Source organism: Nicotiana attenuata, unplaced genomic scaffold (genome assembly GCF_001879085.1).
Source record: "Nicotiana attenuata strain UT unplaced genomic scaffold, NIATTr2, whole genome shotgun sequence".
Taxonomy (NCBI): Eukaryota; Viridiplantae; Streptophyta; class Magnoliopsida; order Solanales; family Solanaceae; genus Nicotiana; species Nicotiana attenuata.
Genome location: NW_017670953.1, coordinates 21,158 through 42,357, shown reverse-complemented (window position 1 = coordinate 42,357; position 21,200 = coordinate 21,158). Strand labels below are relative to the sequence as shown.

Here is a 21,200-nt window from a genome sequence, read left to right as displayed (position 1 = left end):
CGAAAGACCCTCGGCGTAGGAAAGATAAAAGGAAGGGCAGCAGCTAGCACACCAATTAGAAAACCTAAGCAAAATATAAAGATACAAAACTAAAAATGAGTATTGTAATCAGAAGGTCGGAACGAAAGCAACAACAAGTAATCACAAAAGTCAAGGAATACGACAATACATAAATAACACTAATTCATGTACTAAAGCTACTGTTACAGACTAGGACAACGCTAGGCGACCTATCCTAACCCTTTACCTTTGTTCTCAACCTCCACATGGTTATGTCCTCGGTGAGCTGCAGCAATGGCATATCTTGCCTGATCACCTCTGCCCAATACTTCTTCGGCCTACCTCTACCTCTCCTTAGGCCCTCTAGAACTAACCTCTCACACCTCCTCATCGGTGCATCTGTGTCTCTCCTCCTCACATGTCTAAACCATCTAAGTCTCGCCTCCCGCATCTTGTCCTCCACAGGGGCCACGCCCACCTTGTCCCGAATAACTTCATTTCTAATTCTATCTAGCACGGTATGCCCGCACAAATCCCCTGGCGTTTTTTGATTATAGCATATTATCAGCCTTTGCACAATATCTCTTAAAGCCATCTAATTGTAATCTCACTAGGATAGTCCTAATTCCTAATATAACAATGATTCATGTGCTAATCATGGTCCATTAAAAAGGACTGAATAATCTTTCCAGAACTCTGAACCCATTAGGCTTTTGAGAAGTCCAAATTTTGCTATAAATTTACGTACATCAATCGCAATATAGAGTTTCTAAAGAAGCTAACATAATATTGAAACTTATTGAGGCAATTTTCCAGAGCGAAAAATGGCAAATTTAGAGACAGTAGAGTAGGAATACTCAATACCATGACTCTTCAAAAGCTCCTCTAGCAAATCCTTAGCTCTTTCCGGATCCGAACTCTCACACTCAATCTCATAATTGATTCCAAATTCATAATGCGTTTCGTCAAGCTCCAATTTCAATCCTTTCCACTCATACACCGCTCTCACATTCCTAAACCCACCCAAACAAACCAAACCCTTATCCCCAATTCCATACTTATCTCTCACCCTTTGAATCACCCGTGAAGAATCAATCAATAAAAGCCGCCATGGGTCTGAAACACACGCACGGCCAATGGAAGGGTCAAGTGGTTCTTCATCTTCCTCTATACGACTTATACCGTTTGAAATGACGGGTTTAGCCTTGAGGGAAACAATGCATTGGGCGTCGAGATCGTAGAAGCGGAGGCGGAGGACGGCGAGTTTGGAGGAGAGTTCGGAATTGGCTCCGTCGAAGAAGATGTTTTCCTGGGCGTGGGTTTTGAGGTGATAAGGTGAAAGAATTGAGGAGACGCGTTGGTGAGAAACGGCGTTTGGTAAACGGAGCTTGACTTCTACTTCCATGGAGGTTATGGGTTTATTATTAGGAGCTGTGGAAATGGCGGAATGTGGAGATCTGCAGAGTGATGGAAAGCTGAGGTTTTTAAGAAATCGTAATGCATTTGACATGAATTGGATAAAAGTTAAAAGCTTCAAATGAATGGGTGGTAGGATTCTGTTGGAAGGAGTCTTTCCTCCCTTTTTTCCTGTTTCTCCAAAACAAAACTGTTTCCTTCTCCTCAAAAATATATTTTTTATCTCTAAAAGTTTGACCAAACACTTGAACTTTGAAAGTTTGGAGAAGCTTGACCAAACAAACTATATAATCGAGTTGTTTGTACTTAAAAAAGGTGACAACATAAGTAATAAAGAAATAGAGAGATAAAAACAAGAAGAAAATAGCACGAACTATAATAATAATTTACATAAAAAAATCGATTCCAACTAATTTTGATTGAGACATAATTGTGTTGTACTAATACTGTTTTGTTAGATTGACACTTAGTTAAATTGACCCTCGAAAAAACGAACAGTGTTACGTATATTAAACATATGAAGTATTTGAGTTTCAGGTTAAATAAGAGGCATTATTATTTATAAAAATAAGTGACAAAGAGGCATTATAAACATTGAAGTGACAAAGAAGTGGTAAAGACTATTTTCCCTAGTTAGCTGAAAAAAAATTACCATACAGTATCTTTCTTTATACTTTCGCTTACCACCAATAGGTTTGTAATACATAGGAAAAAAATTACATGAATAGGTATTTAAAGTTTAAAGGTATAGCATGATAAAAAAAGGAATATGCTAAACCAATTTAAGAATTACACTAGGAAGGAAAAATATGTGAAAATTTCAAGAAAAAATAACTTCTAAGAAAAGGATCAATATGATGACATTTATAGTTTTGATTGTGGAAGTCTACTTCTTTGAAACACATCTTCGTTCTTAACCAGACAAACTATATTTTTAACGGAAAAGGTCCATTCATACCGGTGAACTATACGAAATTGTATATATTTGCCCATCGTTAAAAAGTGAACTCAATTCTGCCCTTATAATATGCGCATTTCATTGCATTAGCTCATCCGTATAATGCTACTCAAATTGCTCAATTATTCCTTGATCATGTCTGCAAATTACATGGAGTTCCGTCCTCAATTGTTTCTGACAGAGACCCAATTTTTGTGAGCCTATTTTGGCAAGAACTTTTCAAAAACCTGCAGGTTCAGTTGAAATTGAGCTCGTCATATCATCCCCAAACCGACGGTCAGACAGAAAGGTTGAATTGATGTTTGGAGTCTTACCTCCGATGCATGACTGGGCAAAGGCCTAAGGAATGGGGCAAATCGTTATCTATGGCAGAATTTTGGTACAACACGACTAATCAGTCTGCAATCAATATGACTCCTTTCAAGGCTCTATACGGGTATGATCCACCCCAGCCAACCTTCGAGCTGATTGCACAATCCAATGTTGAATCCGTGGATCAATTGCTGAAAGAAAGACAGATAATAAGCAAACAACTGAAGGAAAATCTGATTAAGGCTCAGGCACGAATGAAGCAATACGCTGATAGCAAAAGAAGTGAGCGCACCTTTGAAGTAGGCGATTTAGTCTTCATCAAATTACAGCCTTATCGCCATTCTTTAGTGGCTGTGAGAAAGAATCTAAAGTTGTCCTCCAAGTTTTTTGGTCCCTATCCGATTATCAAAAAGATTAGTTCTGTGGCGTATGAGCTCCAATTACCTGTCGAGTCTCGAATCCACCCAGTTTTTCATGTTTCTCAACTGAAGAAGAAATTGGGTCCAAAAGATTTTTCCATTAACGAAGCACCTTTTAGCACACCTGAAGGCTAGTTAGTGGCAGAACCAGTGGCTATACTTAACCGGAGAATGGTGAAGAAGAACAATCAAGCTGTTACGCAAATTTTGGTGCAATGGGCCAATCTGGCTCCAGAGGATGCAACTTGGGAGGATTATTCCTTTATCACTTCCCTGAATTTCAACCTTGAAGATCAAGGTTCTCGAAGGAAGGTGGGATGTTGTGGAACGGGATAGTTCAGAAAGTGAAATTGGAAAACTTGGTTACTGATTGGAAAGAGGCTAATTGCAAAATAATTTAGTATATTAGCACTTAAGTCCCTTGAGTTTTACTTGTTTAGAGTTTTATCCAAGTAGTGTAGCTTTTATCCTTGAAAGACACGTGTCCGTTCTTATCCCTTTGCATCCGTTAGCATAGTACCACCTCTGTTCATTTCTCGTTGGTTGTCTAGGTGGTCACAGCTGTATGACCCTTGCCTTATTTAGCCCAGCAGCATCCTTGTAAAGATCTATTGGAGAATGAAAAATGTTATTTAATCTTCTTACTTAAATTCTGCAAATTTTCCTTTTCTGTTCTTTCTTAGCTAAATCACTACATCTTCAGGCTAAATTTTCGAACTCGCAACTCTGAATTTAATTTTGAAGCGATTATACTAACAAAAATTTATAAACATTGGCTATACCTTAAATAGGGGTCCTCAAAAGTGGCTATTCGTGCACTTTGCCCAACTGTGGGTCATAATAGCCCAAACCAAAATAAGGTCGGCTTACTAGTCTTATTTATCTTTTGGTTCCTAAATTCAGTCACATACAATAATATGACCTATAAATACCTGGAATTCATCCATCCTCCATCGGAAATCAAATCATATAACGAATTCTTAAACACAGCAACAGACCAGTTGTCTCCGTCCGGTCGCCGGAATTTAGTTCCCTGCAATTACCGAACCTGAAATAGTTTCTCTGCAGTTAGCCACTTTTTCGCTATTGCTCAGATGGCAGACCACTTAAATATGGTAAGCAGCTTCTTGCTTTCTCATCTTTTTAGTGAAAGATTGCATTTTTACCATTTGGGATACCTCAAATTTAGGGTTTTACTGAAAATTGGTTTCGATTGCTGTAAACGCTTTACGAGGTTTTGCAAATTGTATTCTGTATTAGAGTATAGATTATGTAATTTATTCTAATTTTGAGTCCTCTGCACATACTGTTTCTTTCATAGATTGCACTACTTTTTTGGCTTTTCAGACATTTTTCACGCTTTTCTGGTATCTGTGTATTACAAATTGCACCCATTTTGTTGCATCAGCTTTGGTGCTTTGTACTAAGAAACAAGATTTGATTATTTTTGTAATTTAAGATGTTCTTATTATACAGTATTGTGCTTGTAGGAGATGGAGGAGGAAGATGATTATGTTGAGTATATACCAGTTGCTAAGCGCAGGGCAATTGAGGCGCAAAAAATCTTTCAACGAAAGGGGAAATCTGAAGCATTTGAAGAGGAAGAGGAGAAAATAAAGCTCGTTGAGGCTAAGCCTAGTTTGCTTGTAAAGGCATCTCAGCTCAAGAAAGAACAACCTGAGATAAGTCATGCCGAACAAGTGTTTCAACAAGAGAAGGAGATGATTGAGCATTTATCTGATAAGAAGACGTTGATGTCCGTTAGGGAACTAGCCAAAGGCATTACTTATACGGAGCCTTTGCGGACAGGGTGGAAGCCACCATTAGCCATTAGGCGGAATTCAAAGAAAGCTTGTGATGCCATTCGTAAACAGTGGCATATCATCGTAGAGGGGGATGATGTTACCCCACCAATCAAGAACTTCAAGGACATGAGGTTCCCTGAACCAATTCTGAAGAAACTCAAAGCAAAGGGGATCGTTCAGCCAACACCGATCCAAGTGCAGGGGCTTCCAGTCATTTTATCAGGTCGGGATATGATAGGTATAGCTTTCACAGGATCAGGTAAGACATTAGTTTTTGTTTTGCCACTTATTATGGTGGCGTTGCAAGAAGAAATTATGATGCCAATTGCGCCTGGGGAAGGACCTTTTGGCTTGATTATTTGTCCATCTAGAGAGCTTGCTAGACAGACATATGAAGTTATAGAAGAGTTTATAGCACCTCTGAGGGAGAGTGGTTATCCGGAGTTGAGGCCTTTGCTATGTATTGGTGGAATTGATATGAAGTCCCAGGTTGATGTTGTGAAGAGGGGAGTTCATATAGTTGTTGCTACACCTGGAAGACTGAAAGATCTGCTAGCAAAGAAGAAAATGAACCTTGACAATTGCAGGTGAGGACCAACACCTCTAGTTGATATTTATCTGGAATGTCTCTCAAATTTTCTGTTTTAACTTTAACTACGAAAGAAATAGGGAGTGTTCATCTAGAGGGGACATCAGCTAAATAAAATCAGTGTCTGATGAAAAAACGAAAGGCAACTGTGAACTTTTGCCCCCATTCTAGCTGATGTAGTTGATTCTGTTGCTTAGAAAAGTCAATTCAAAATCAACTAGTTACTTTTACTGACTTCTGATTAATCCACCATTTGGAGTCATAGGCCTTCATTATTGGTTCTCGCATGTTTGTTTGCTGTTATGTTGGTGGGTGTTCCACATAATATGTTGTTCTATTCTGTGTCTACCTGTCGCTACAGTTACTTGGATTCACATATTTAGTGGAAAAGAAATGATATGTGTCACGAACATTTGTTCACAACAAATCTGCATTTTCCAGCCAAAAGTTATCTTGTACATGTGAAACATTTTATGATTCTTGCAGATTCTGTTTTATTTGAAAATTTTGTCTGCTTACCTACTTGTTGCTTCTTGCAGATACTTGACGTTAGATGAGGCAGACAGATTAGTCGATCTTGGTTTTGAAGATGATATTAGGGAGGTATTTGATCATTTCAAAGCCCAAAGACAAACTCTTCTATTTTCTGCTACAATGCCCACAAAGATTCAGAACTTTGCAAGAAATGCGCTTGTTAAACCAGTAATCGTGAATGTGGGCAGGGCTGGAGCAGCCAATCTTGATGTGATTCAAGAAGTGGAGTATGTGAAGCAGGAGGCCAAGATTGTTTACCTTCTTGAATGCTTGCAAAAAACACCGCCTCCTGTTTTAGTTTTCTGTGAGAATAAGGCTGATGTGGATGATATCCATGAGTATTTGCTCTTAAAAGGAGTTGAAGCTGTGGCTGTTCATGGAGGCAAGGATCAAGAAGAGAGAGAATATGCAATTGCGGCATTCAAAGCATGCAAGAAAGATGTCTTAGTTGCCACTGATGTTGCCTCAAAGGGGTTGGATTTTCCTGATATTCAGCATGTGATTAACTATGACATGCCTGCTGAAATTGAAAACTATGTGCACAGGATTGGACGAACAGGACGATGTGGAAAAACAGGAATTGCCACCACATTTATTAACAAGAACCAGAGCGAAACAACATTGCTTGATCTAAAACACTTGTTGCAAGAAGCGAAGCAGAGGATCCCTCCAGTCCTCGCAGAGCTCAATGATCCCATGGAAGATGTAGAAGAAATCACAAATGCAAGTGGAGTAAAGGGTTGTGCATACTGTGGTGGGCTGGGTCATCGTATCCGTGACTGTCCAAAGCTAGACCACCAAAGAAGCCAGCAAATTGCAAATTCAAGGAGGGACTACTTTGGGTCTGGAGGTTATCGTGGAGAAATATGATTCTAATTTTCATTTGTTTACTGTAACATGCAAAATGTATCTGCTTATCTGTACCTTATGAACAAATTCAGTAACTTTTCCATAAATGTAGTTCTACTTCGTACTCAACAGTCATTCCATATAGTTTTTATAATGTTCTTGAATGTAAGACATGGCATAGTATTTGCAGCATACATGTTAACTTTGTGCCGCAACTGTATCTACTAAACACTAAGCAGGTGGACACCGTGTTTAAATGACCAAAAATACCTTATTTGTGTTTGGATTTTCATTATCCGGTTGTGGATTGATCAAGGAAAATAAACATTCCTATTTGTCTGGATATTTTTTCACACGGGACTTGAGGTAGCAGAAGTGTACTACACATTTTATGCATTACCTTCGACTTGTAAATCTGGATTCAGTCTCCCAGAAAAGCTGCTCAAACCCTACTGGAAAGAAAGTAGTAGTCTCAAATATCAAATTCACGAGGCCTTTGAAGTTAAATCATCGCAGATGCATGCATAATAAGCACATCTAAAGGGGAAAAGAACACATAAGTATTACTAACATTTTCTTGTTTTCCTTCTTTGGTTTATCTCAATTTCCAAGCCCAAATATCTTTAACTACAGCATCATGAGTACATATTTTGCAACCCTACACAGGATAACTCACAAAATTGTCAAGTATCAGGAAAGCCCGGGCATCCGGATTCCAGCACTGCCTGTTTTCTTATGTTATCCTTTTCTTGTTCTTTCTTGTTGTATGTTGCCATCTCAAAGTTCTTGATTTCTCTTTAACAATTCCTTCTTCTTGGGGTTGTTTTCAGGTTTAGGACGTAGTACTAAACGCGAGTAATGACATTACAGACAAAACTGGAAAACTGAAAAATTGGAAACCTGTCTTTCATTACTTAACAAATGAAAGGCACAAAATTGGAAACCTGCCCTGTGTAGCAGAATAAAGGTAGAACATAGTACTAAACGTGAGCAATGACATTACAGGAAAAAACTGAAAAACTAGGCCTACTGATGTATGAGGAGAACTTAAAAACTTTCTATCTCAAGACTAGCACAAATTAACTAGTTGTGTTGTCGTCATCATCTTCTCATCAAAAATAAAACCTCTGACTAGCTAAGAACTAACTCAAAAATCCCATGCTAGGGGTAATCAGAGTAGAAAGGTTGGTGACAAAAGGAAATACTAATAGGGCTCCTAAGTCTCCCAACTCTCTCCTTAAAAAATCTTGAAAAGTAGACCACCATGAGTGGCAAAGAATGGAGCAAAGACAAGCGACTCTACTGCCATCAGCTTGATTAGGATATTGAGTGATGGACCTGAAGTGTCCTTCAAAGGGTCACCAATGGTGTCACCAATAACTGCAGCTTTGTGGGGTTCCGAACCCTTTGGGCCAAGGGTCCTTGCATGCTCCGAAGCACCAGCCTGGCACAGACTCAATAGTTAAAAGACTTTAGACTGTCTAACAAAAAATCAAAAAAATAAAATAAAATAATCAGCGCATAGATATGAACTCTTTACCTCAATATACTTCTTGGCATTGTCCCATGCACCACCGGTGTTTGATGCAGAAATGTTGAATAAACTTCCATTATCAGAATGCAAAAGATGAAATTCTAATCACAAATCCGATTAACGAAAAAGAAATCGAATACAACATGCATCATTGTGACAAGATTCTGATTTCCAGATAAATTTATTGCCACGCTTTTGCGTAAATATGGACAAGCAACATGTGTAGGAAGGAGAGCAAAACAAATAAAAAAGATACAAACCTTTCCAATAGCAGCAGTGGTGTTTCCAGCTGCATCAAGAGCATCAGTTCTTTCACGGATCCGGTGGCTCATGCCAGCCATCTCAGCTATACCTCCAGCATTATCACTGATAGATCCATATGCATCATTGCCCAATCCAGTAGCAATGGTGCTTAACATTCCAAGACCAGCAACAGCGAAACAATACATAGCAGCAAAAGTAAAACTGACAAAGATAGCTATTGCAATGGCAAAGATAGGAATGATGACAGACTTGTAGCCAAGAGCAAGACCAAAAATAACATTGGTTGCAGCTCCAGTCCTGCAGGAGTCAGCTACATCTTGGACGGGGCTGCAATAGAAACAACGGGAAAAAAAACATAAGACGAAGCGATCAATAAAGTACATCTTCGAAACAAGAATAGAAAATCACAGTATGAAGACAAACTACTAATTTTCACCCGTAAGCATTGCTAGTGTAGTACTCTGTGACAAATCCAATGGTAAGTCCAGCCCAAAGACCAATAGCCACGCATAGAAACAGTTGCCTGGGCAATAACAACATACGATAATTGTTCAATACTGATTCTACTGAAAAAAGACAACCATACTGCGCAAATTCAGAAACCAAATGAAAAAAGGTCAAAACATAAGGCGAAAAAATGGAAATTGAAATACATAACATAACAAGATTGATTAGAAAATGCCAGGCCTGATCCAGCCACATTGGGAGATTGGTGTCCAATCAAAAAGCTAAAAAGTTTCAAAAGAAGAACTTGATACTTACCAGTTCTTTACAACCTTTTGAGTCCCAAAACTGAAGATGGTAAAGGAAGATGGAAGGCAAGTCCAGGTAACAATTGCAATTCCTACCGTCATAAGAGCAGTTGAGATAATAAGCTGGTTCTTCAAGGCTGGTTCAATTTCCTTGACAGCCTTAATTTCAAAGAAGTCAGAGCCAAAAGGGTGGTTATCAAGCAAACAAGAATTCCCATAGAACTTATGAGCAGGGGATAACACATTGCAGTGAATTCATGATTAATTCCAAAAGACGAGATGGAAGCGACAACAAGAGCAGCAGAAGATGATTCCGCATACGAGCCAAAAAGATCAGAACCCATTCCAGCAATGTCCCCAACATTATCGCCAACATCGTCAGCAATCACCTGCAAAGACATGAAGGATAAAATTATCAGACAAGTTCTCTTCTGGATATCAGAGTTTACACATGAAGCAATCGTGTAGCCTACAGCAGGATTTCTGGGATGTTCCTTTCGACCTTCCCTACGAGGTAAGCACCAACATCAGCAGCCTTGGTGTAAATGCCACCACCAACTCTACCAAAAAGAGCCATGGAAGATCCACCAAGACCATAACCAGTAATTGCCTCAAAAAGGCCCTCCCAGTCATCACCATAGTATAGCTTAAAGAGATTAATTGTAATAAAAAGCACCAAGAGGCCATTGGCAGCAAGGAGAAACACATTACTGCACCAGATCTGAATGCAGTAATAAAAGCTTTACCAACACCTTTTCTCGCTTCCAAAGTTGTCCTTGAGTTTGCATACCTTGCTATTTTCATCCCAAGGAAACCAGAAACAACTGAAGTGACAGCACCAAGCAAGAAGGATATTGTGCTGAAGATGGCCGTTGCAAGGGCTGGCTTGCACATCTTCTCCTTGTTGTAAGTGCATGGCTCGCTCTTGGTACTGAAGCTTTCAACAGAGCCGAGGAAAAAGAAGATCAAGATTGCAAAAGCAACCATAAAGATACCCACATATTGATATTCAGTGAAAATAAAGGATGTTGCCCTGCCACAATTAGCAAATCACATTAGTATTAGATACTAGTAAACTCAAAAGATTTTATGTCCAAACAAGAGGATGTAGTCTATACCAATGCTTATATGTGTGAGTAAAGAGTGAAAACAGGAGATAAGGAAAGACATTGGAAACAGAAATATGATAAAGGCGAGTCAACAGTAAATGATACATAGAACACCCCCTAGGCTACATTACACATAGCACTAGCATGACATGTAACATTTTACTAGGTATATCGGTGGCCCAATAGGTTTAAGGCCCGTAATTAATATTTAATTAATGAGCAAATCTTATCCGTCCGATCGGTTACTTGATGGACGTACCGGATTAAGTGAGAACCTTTATACATTGGTCATCTCCCCACCACTAGGGTTACCGTATTTTTCTATTTTTCTTTCCCATCACTAAAGGCTAAAGCTAGGGCAAGGGGCGATAAACCAATTTCAATTAACGCTTCCGCTTCACGATAATAGCTTCTGCTTCAGGTATGTTTTTTGTAACAATTTTTGTGTAAGATTATCATGTTCAAGATCCCGGTGTAAATTAAAGTGTATGTTTACATGTGGTATCAGAGCGTGGATATTTGAATAGTTAATCTTCATAAAAGAATTTCGTATATTTCAATCCTCAATAGAACGATTAGAAAGATGGGTTCTGGTATTGTACGCCGACAAAGAGAACGGCTGCCTTTGAATTTGTGCATACCTTAGTGACGGCGGACTAGGCCTAAAATTATATTTGTGCTTAAAAAAAGGATTTTTTAAAGGACTTGAACCTAGTGGCATGGAAGCATATTATTATCGATATTTTCTAAAGGTAAGTCCCCGAATTTGTGAAAATCCTTTCAAGATTATTTTGGGTTAACCTTTTACAGCCACTAAGTGAACATATCTAGTTATACAATGTTTAAATCTGTAAAGGTGTTTAGCCCATTACGTTGAACAGTTCAGGTGATAAAGCTATTCTTTTAAGTAATTAGTGCTTTAAAAATAATTCAATCATTAAGGTAGTAAAGTTTTATCTCAAGTTTTCGACCATAATTTTGAAGATTATGTAATGATTGCCCTTACTTCCCACACTGTGCAATACCGAAAGATACTAACTGATGTATGTGTTTTTAAAGCAATATAGAATGTTTAAATTTACACATATATTAAATTCATGTTTATTTTATGCATGTATTGATTGATGTTTATATAATTTGTTAGTCACCAAAGTGATCAAACTAGAATGTTTTGAAATATTCACATGCATAAAATCTTTAGATATTTATTTTATGTGTGCATTTATGTTTATATAGTTTGTTAGTCGCCAAAGTGACCAAACTAGTATGTTTATGAAAAATATGCATACATAAAATTGTAGTTTATCCATGAAACTAATAGAATGCCTATTATTGAAAAATAAATGGATAAATTAATTTTCACTATTGCTAGAAGTTAAGGATTTACCCAAAGGTGGATCAATTATTCTATGAATAGTGAGTATGATGGGGGAAATTAATATTCTTTAGTCAAATATATATTGTCTGTCCAAAGATGTCATATATGTTTGGTTAAAAATATTTAATTACCTATTAAAGACTAAATGACATTTAAATTATGATAGCGTGTCGTAGTATTTACCCAAAGGAGAATTGTGATATGCTTTAATTGTTTTACTGAATCCATATTGATTTGCGAGCATGTATTATCTATTTTGCAGCTATTCCTCTTCATTCGCATGCTTCGTCTGTTATTGTGTTCAATGGATTGAACTTCTCTGAATAACAAGTCTAGTTCCACTTAGGTATAATGGATGTTGACTTGGCTCTGCTGAATGATAAGCCCGCTGCGCCATTACTGATATGAGCAGTGCGGATGAGAAGTCTTTGCATAAAGCATGGGAACGCTCTAACATGCCGAGCCTTATGTTTATGCGAATGAGTATTGCCAACAATATTAAGAGTACTATTACACAAACAGAAAGTGCCTGGGAATACCTGAAGTTTGTGGAAGAACGTTTTCGTTCTGCAGATAAGTCTCTAGCTGGTACACTAATGGTTGAACTCACGACCATGAAGTTTGATGGGTCGCGTAGTATGCAAAATCGTATCATCGAGATGACTAACATTGCAGCAAGACTTCAGACCTTGGGGATGAAAGTTGATGACTCCTTGGTTCAATTTATTCTGAACTCGTTGCCTCCTGACTATGGACCTTTTCAAATTAACTATAACACTATTAAGGATAAGTGGAATGTTAGTGAATTGTCCAATATGCTTACTCAAGAGGAGTCAAGACTTAAGAAACAAAGGAGTCATTCAATTAACCTCATGGGTCAAGGAGCTGGTAAAGGACTTACAGTGAAGGCCAACAAGTTCAAGAAGAAGAAAGCACCTGCTAAAGCTCCACAGGATGCTAACAAGGAACATAAGTCAGATACGTGTCATTTCTGTAACAAGGAAGGGCACTATCAGAAAGATGCCTGAAACGTAAAGCTTGGTTCGAAAAGAAAGGTACCGTTAGTGCTTTTGTATGTTTCGAATCAAATTTAGTAGAAGTTCCTAATAATACTTGGTGGCTTGATTTTGGTGCAACTGCTCATGTATCTACTACGTTGCAGGGATTCCTTACGATCCAAACTACAAATCCAAATAAGAATTTCTTGTTCATGGAAAATCGTATGAAGGCTCCAATTGAAGGCATAGGGACTTATCGTTTGATCATGGAGACTGGATGTCACCTTGATCTATTACAGACTCTTTATGTACCTTCAGTATTGAGGAATTTGATTTCTCCTTCAAGACTTGATGTTTCTGGATTTGATTTAAAGTTTGGAAATGGATGTTTTAATTTATATAAGAATGTTGTTTTTTATGGTTCTAGTATTCTTAGTGATGGTTTATATAAATTGAAACTCGATATTGATTTTTCTGAATCCCTTCTTACTGTTCAACATAATGTTGGAATTAAACGTAGTTCATCAGATGAAAGTTCTGCTTATTTGTGGCATAGACGTTTGGGTCATATATCCAAAGAAAGGTTAGAAAGATTAGTAAAGAATGAGATTCTTCCGAATCTAAATTTTACTGATCTTAATATATGTTTGGATTGTATTAAGGGAAAGCAAACCAAGCATAGTAAGAAAGGTGCCACAAGAAGCACCCATCTTCTTGAAATTATACACACTGATATTTGTGGACCTTTTGATGTTCCATCTTTTGGCGGAGAAAATATTTTATCACTTTTATCGATGACTTTTCACGTTATGGATACATCTATTTGCTGAAAGAAAAATCTCAAGCAACAGATGCTCTCAAAGTATTTGTTAATGAGTTTGAAAGGCAATCTATACTATACTAAAAGCACGAAGGCCCTTAGCGAAACGTCGTTCGCCTTTTTTACCCTTTAAAAATAAATTTCAAACTAGATGAACTTGTAATTTCATTATTTCCCTAATATTTAGGGATTTGAAATCAACTAAAATTTAGTTGTTACATCTTTTTTTATTTGGAATATTTTTGAACTATATAGTAAGTTCTAATACGTAGGACTTTAAAATTAATTACTAGAATATTTCCTTATATAAATCCAGGGTAAAAAGAATAAAACACTAATATATAAGTTAATAGAACACGAGTACTCAATTCTTTGTCTTTGGAACTCTTCTGCTATGGTTACGGTTTTTCTTTTTTCCGCCATTTTTCTCGACTAGGTATGTTTTGTCTCTTTTTCTAATATTCGTTGTTTATACTTTATTTGGATAAATTTTTTCAAGATATAGTGCATCTTCTGCTATAACTTAATTAATTTATAACTGGTACATCTTATTGAAAAGTCACATTATTCTGTTGGTTATTGACTATCTTTGATAGTTTGAAAATATTATTTTATTTTATTATCTTGGTGATTAACTCTTCTTAATTGAGTTTGAAAAACTATTGTGAGGTTGGGAGATAGAACAATGGACACTTGAGTACTACTTAAAGTTGTGGAATTCAAACCCGATAGGAACTATGATAGATAGATAGTGGTATTCCAATGGAAGAGATCAACAAGAATGTGAGTGGCTTCTCGGGAATATCAGGATGACATGAGCAGTAATGTTGCAGAAATTTATCAGCCAACCCAGTAGCTAGAATCAGGCTTAATTTCGTATGTGTTTTTTTTTTTACTATAAGTAGCTCTGCCGCTAATTTTTTTTGTTCATATATCATTATGTAATTTTTAAAAAGTTCATCCTAATGATATTTAGTTGGGTAAATTGATTTGAGATTCTTGACCCAGCAGAAACTAAGTTATTATCCTTAATTGTTAGGGCGTCTCTTTTGTCTTACTATTTTTAATTGAGTTACTCTACTCACTCTACAATCTATATCCGAAGAAGAGGGCGAGGACATCGAAAATTTCTAAAAAGAAGGACTCTGGTAAGGGATGCAGCATGCTGTTTGATACATAATTGATACATATATAAAATACGTTGTCTGCACCTTAATGCTCTATAATGATTTTTTCAATTGGATATAAAACTTAACCTAATTGACAATGTTCGCCACCCTCGTTTCTCTAACATATAGCTTATTTGGCCAAATTCTCAACAAAAAAAAAAATAAAAAAAAATCATTGAGTTGTTTATAATTTCTATAATATTAGTTATTGAACAAAGAAATAGAACAATTTAATTTTTGCTTGCGAGAACAGAAGATTTCTTGATTTTGTTTGTATCTTCTAAAATGAACTTAAGATTAAAGATTGAGGGCTTATATTATTATTGTTCCTTTATTGAGTTAGCTAAATAAAATTAACAATCACTATTTTTAGCAACTAATATTTTTCAACTTCTATTCTATAACAAACACAATTTGTTAATATAATATTTATGTAATTTTTTTAAAATTATCCATTTACTAAGACGGAGATACACGCGCAACGCGCGTATACGAAAACTAGTTAGATAAAAAGGTGAAAATCATTAGGTCAGATAGAGGTGGTGAATATTATGGAAAATATAATGAATCAGGACAATGTCCAGGTCCATTTGCAAAGTTCCTCGAGGAACATGGCATATGTGCACAGTATACTATGCCAGGAACACCTCAATAAAATGGTGTTGCAGAAAGGCGTAATTGAACACTTATGGATATGGTTAGGAGCATGATGAGTAATTCCTCATTACCCAAATCATTGTGGACGTATACTCTTAAAACCGTTGTATATTTATTAAACAGGTTTCCTAGTAAGGTAGTTCCAAAGACTCCTTTTGAGCTGTGGACAGGAAGGAAACCTAGTTTAAGGCACCTGCATGTTTGGAGTTGCCCAGCGGAAGCTAGAGTTTATAATCCACAAGAAAAGAAATTAGATTCTCGATCAGTAAGTGGTTACTTTATTGGTTACCCGGAGAAATCTAAAGGGTATGTGTTTTACTGTCCAAACCATAGTTTGAGAATTATTGAAACCGATAATGCAAGATCCATTGAGAATGGTAAAGTTAGTGGGAGTGTTGAAAAACAAAGTGTGGAAACAAAAGAGGTGAGGGGCCATGTTCCATTACCACGAATGTGCCTACTTCCACACAAATACCAAATATTGTTCCAGTTGTTGAAGAACACTTTGACAACACCGAGCAACATTTGGATGAAACACTTCATGAAGAAACTAACTTACAAATATCTGACACAAATGAACCACAAGAAATGACATTAAGAAAATCTCAAAGAGTTGGAAAATTGGTTATTTCGGATGATTACATGGTTTATTTGCAAGAGTCAAATTTTGACATTGGTCTTAATAAGGATCCGATTTCATTTTCACAAGCCATAGAAAGTAATGAGTCTGACAAATAGATTGATGCCATGAAGGAAGAGTTAAAATCCATGGAATATAATAAAGTCTGCGATCTCGTTGAATTCCCAGAAAGTTCTAAAAGAATCGGGTATAGATTGGTCTTTAAGACCAAACGCGATTCAAATGGCAATATTGAACGATATAAAGCCATACTTGTTGCAGAGGGTTACTCAAAAGGAGGCATTGATTATAAAAGAGACCCTTTCACCGGTATCAAAGAAAGACTCATTGAGAATTATTATGGCTTTGGTGGCTCATTATGATTTAGAGTTACCCCAAATTGATGTGAAAACTGTTTTTCTTAATGGAGACCTCGAGTAGGAAGTTTATATGGACCATCCAGAGGGTTTCGAAACTAAAGGAAAATGTCAAATGGTGTGTAAACTAAAGAAGTCAATATATGGACTCAAACAAGTCTCACGACAATGGTATATAAAGTTTAATGATACCATAACATCTTTTGGATTTGTGGAAAATACCGTTGATCGGTGTATATACCAAAAGATCAGTGGGAGCAAGTTTATATTTTTAGTCCTATATGTTGACGATATTCTACTTGCTGCTAATGATTTAGGCATATCGCGTGAGACTAAAGATTTTCTCTCTAAGAATTTTGAAATGAAAGATATGGGTGAGACATCCTCTGTGATATGAATAGAAATATTCCGTGATAGATCACTAGGATTATTAGGATTGTCTCAGAAAGGCTATATCGAAAGAATTCTAGAGAGATTTAACATGAACAATTGTTTGGCAAGAATTGTTCCAATTCAAAATGGGGACAAATTTAGTCTCGTGCAATGCCCTAAGAATGATGTAGAACGAAAAGAAATTGAATCAATTCCTTACTTTTCTATTGTTGGTAGTCTGATGTATGCTCAGACTTGCAAAAGACTGGATATTAGTTTTGCGGTCGGAATGTTGGGAAGATATCAGAGTAACCCAGGAATTGGTCACTGGAAAGCTGCAAAGAAAGTCTTGAGGTACCTGAAAGGAACAAAGGATTACATGCTCATGTATAGGAGATCCAAGCATTTGGGAGTTGTTGGATACTCGGATTCAGATTTCGCTTGATGTATTGACACTAGAAAGTCTACGTTTGGTTATTTGTTCCAATTAGCTGAAGGAGCAATATCGTGGAAGAGTGCCAAACAGTCTGTCATTGCTATATCACGATGGAAGTAGAATTTGTGGCATGTTTTGAAGCCACAATTCATACATTATGGCTGCGAAACTTTATTTCAGGACTTGGGGTTGTCGACACCATTACCAAGCCGCTGAAAATTTATTGTGATAATTCTGCAACGGTATTCTTCTCCAAGAACGATAAGTACTCCAAAGGTGCCAAATATATGGAATTAAAGTACTTTACCGTCAAGGAGGAAGTTCAGAAATAAAGAGTGTCACTTGAGCATATTAGAACTGATCTCATGATTGCAGATCCATTAACGAAAGGTTTACAGCCAAAGATATTTAAAGAACATTTACATAGAATGGGTCTTGGCTGTATTTATGATTGATGTATTTATGATATTTTGACACTCTGAGCTCATTTATGTGATACATTAATAATTTCTTGTTTCTCATAATGGTGTACACATTATTGTTTTGAGATATTACGGGATGTCTCAATGAGACATTATTGCGGATCATAATATTTTATAGCTTATGGACATGTTATGATGAGTTTCTAATGTTGTAGTATATGGAAGGGAGTATGTAGAGAAATTATATATAACCGCCATAACTCACATTTAGTATATCGTATTATAGTATTTATGATGGACATTATAGAAGAGATTTATTTATGCGCAACTAATGTTCTTATATTATTAAATATTAATATTATGTGATTATTGGGCCAAGTGGGAGAATGTAAGATTTTCCTACGTATATTGGTGGCCCAATAGGTTTAAGGCCCGTAATTAATATTTAATTAATGAGCAAATCTCATCCGTCCGATCAGTTACTTGATGGACGTACCGGATTAAGTGAGAACCTTTATAAACTGGTCATCTTCCCACCCATTAGGGTTACCGTATTTTTCTATTCTTCTTTCCCATCACTAAAGGCGGGGGTAACGTAAAGCTAGGGCAAGGGGCGAGAAACTAATTTCAGTTAACGGTTCCACTTCACGATAATGGCTTCCGCTTCAGATATATTTTCTGTAACGATTTTTATGTAAGATTATCATGTTAAAGATCCTGGTGTAAATTAAAGTGTATGTTTACATGACAATCCCAGAAAATGCTTCTCCTCAGATGATCACATGGGTTTGCTTAATCAAAACAAGTATTATCGACCAGGGCACAAATATACTATAAGAACTGGCCATTTCATTTCTTTTACTTTTTAAAGTGGACGACTACAAATGACATGGAATTGCCAGGAAATCATTAATGCGAGTGGCAGCATATCATTAATTATTAACCACAGTCGTATAATATTTCATCATTATATTCACTTGTGTGATGGATACGCATAGCAGTACTGAGGCTGCAACAACAACAACGACCAAGTGAAATCCCACCGGTGAAATCCCAACCATAAAAAAAAAAAAAAAAATGAACTCTGCCTAAATTATGATCTAAACAAAAGATATGATAAAGGCATCTGATTTCAATCATACTGAAAGTCAGAGTCCTAAACTAAGACAAAAGGAGCACACGGAGAATATTTAGCACTTCCTTTTTCATTTTACTCCACTTTACCAGCTAACACGCTAAGCTCCATAAAAAAAACTACTGATTGAATAGGAAAGAGAAGCTATAGACAACAACTATGAGTACAACTAGGTCTTTCACGAATAAAAATTGATCTAAAAGAGAGTACATTTTCACCTTCGGAGATAGCGTTCTGTATGTCCGCGCACTTAACGACGACATTTTGGTCGTTGATACCTTCCTCTTCTTCAATCAAGCTGTCGTTGTATCCATTCTTCTTAGGTGAAGAACCTCCGTGTCCGGGCGACAGTTTCACGAGCGAGACGAGGGTTGTACTAGCGAAAACACAATTCCAATTACTGCGCAAATCGGAATTACGATCTCTGTACCGAGATCCGACAACAATGCCGACCCCATACTTAACACTAACAAACTCGCCGGAAACCACCGACAGAAAGATATAAATGGAAACTGAAGAACGAGTTTCACGGCGAGGAACAGAGTGGACAGTGAGTGAAGCTTTTATAGTGACGGGTAAGGGTGTCAATGGTTCCACCTGTTATTTTAAAAAACATATATACCATACCAATTTTTCTTATCCTATTATCTATAACCAAAATTAAACTTTTCGAAACCGTCCCAACCATATCGGTTTCTCTTCGGTATCAGTACGATTTAATTAATTTTCAATATTTTCTTAAATGTCATGTAAAAGTCACTAGTAGAAATAGAATGTAATAACATACGTACTTTTGAAGAACTTAGCAAAACTATCTAGAAACTTTTACTGTTTAAAAGATGATAAATTAAGAAAACATGAAAGATGGTCGAAATGTGATCCATCAACTATTCTATAGCAGCGTAAAAGAAATTAAGTAAAGACAAAGAAAATATAAATCATACTAGTAAAAAGATATTAATCAAGTTGGGACTCAAAAATAATGTCTATGAAAGATTAAATATTCAAAAAGATAAATCTAAATCATAAGAAAGGAAACATATACAATACACTGTAGTTTGCTACTCATAATCGCTAGAATACTTTGTGTCTTGCATAATTTAGTTTAAGTAGGAGTAGCATTAGAATTTTGAATTTAATTACTTGTTGGCTTGTAAATGTTTTCATAACTCCAATGTCCAAGGAAAAATTTAAAGCTTTATTATTTTTGAACTTCATACATAAATATATTTTTCATACGTAAATTTATTCGGTACGGTTCGATTTTTTTCGATTTATTTTCATGGAATAAAATTTTTACCTTAACTATATTATTGATTTATATAAAACCTACAACTTTATTAAAAAAAAAACCTAAAAATTGATACACCCCCAGTGACAGGAGACAGAGATTGCGGAGGAAAGTTAAAGATGTGACTTTCCTTATTATAGTTATTGTAGGGCTGCGATTTTTAAACCGTATATTTTAATCTAGATCGAGGGGATTATGAAAAGGTATTATAGTATATGCTTGAAGACGTATATTACTTTACTAGTTACTAGTTACTAGTATTAATAAGCGAGAATGTTGAGGAGCTTCCGGTCAAAGTGAACTGACAAAAAAACCAAGTCAATTCACTTTATTCCCTATAATACTCTTCCAGCTCAGTATGCTTGCTGGCATTCACAGGGTTAATATTGCCTTTTCAATCATTCAGCCGCAATTTTGTAAATCAAACTTCCATTCCAGAGATATTAGTAGTTCTGAGGAGTATAATCCAACGTTGGTCCCACCTAAACTTTGCCCACATTTCTCTTCAAAATCTTGTAATAGCCTCTGTTATGTGTGGATAAGCTTGCGAAAAAGTGGGCCCTCCATCTACATTTTGCGAGTCCGGAACTTTTTTATTGTCTTTTTGGATAAATGTAACGTTAGTAAGTGTAAAAAAAGAAAAGAAATACATTTTTATATATAACGCCGAAATTGAAAACGCTATACCTTAACGATAACTTTTACCGTTAGGGTATAGCGTAAAGAATAATCACGATATACCCTCTGACGATTTGGCTGTCAGGTTTAGCGTACAGAATTCATACGCTATACCTATGGCGTTAAGAATTCATACGCTATACCCCTCTTTTGATTACTTTATCTTGTTGTTTTTTTATTATATGCTACAGTGTTGATGGACTGTCCCAATTTGTTTCTCTTATGGCATTATTAGTTGGCCTTGGGACTTGAAATCACAGAGACCTAAACCTTATTAGAATAATGGAATCTCTTCCACACTTTGCTT

The 21,200-nt window shown here is 36.5% G+C and overlaps 2 protein-coding genes and 1 pseudogene across 2 annotated transcripts; 1 reads left to right on the top strand and 2 right to left on the bottom strand.

Annotated features, from left to right (window-relative positions):
- Positions 1 to 70: 70 nt before the first annotated feature.
- On the bottom strand, positions 71 to 1,604 carry LOC109244759 (triphosphate tunel metalloenzyme 3-like). Its single transcript, XM_019411899.1, has one exon. The coding sequence runs from the start codon at positions 1,508 to 1,510 to the stop codon at positions 797 to 799; it is 714 nt and encodes a 237-aa protein (XP_019267444.1). The 5' UTR covers positions 1,511 to 1,604; the 3' UTR covers positions 71 to 796.
- Positions 1,605 to 4,010: 2,406 nt separating this feature from the next.
- LOC109244758 (DEAD-box ATP-dependent RNA helicase 35-like) lies at positions 4,011 to 7,097 on the top strand. The gene is made up of 3 exons (XM_019411898.1): positions 4,011 to 4,220; positions 4,596 to 5,497; positions 6,039 to 7,097. Exons 1-3 carry the CDS (start codon positions 4,200 to 4,202, stop codon positions 6,901 to 6,903), a joined length of 1,788 nt encoding a protein of 595 aa, XP_019267443.1. The 5' UTR covers positions 4,011 to 4,199; the 3' UTR covers positions 6,904 to 7,097.
- Positions 7,098 to 7,836: 739 nt separating this feature from the next.
- On the bottom strand, positions 7,837 to 10,648 carry LOC109244751 (annotated as a pseudogene).
- Between the last annotated feature and the right edge of the window lie 10,552 nt (positions 10,649 to 21,200).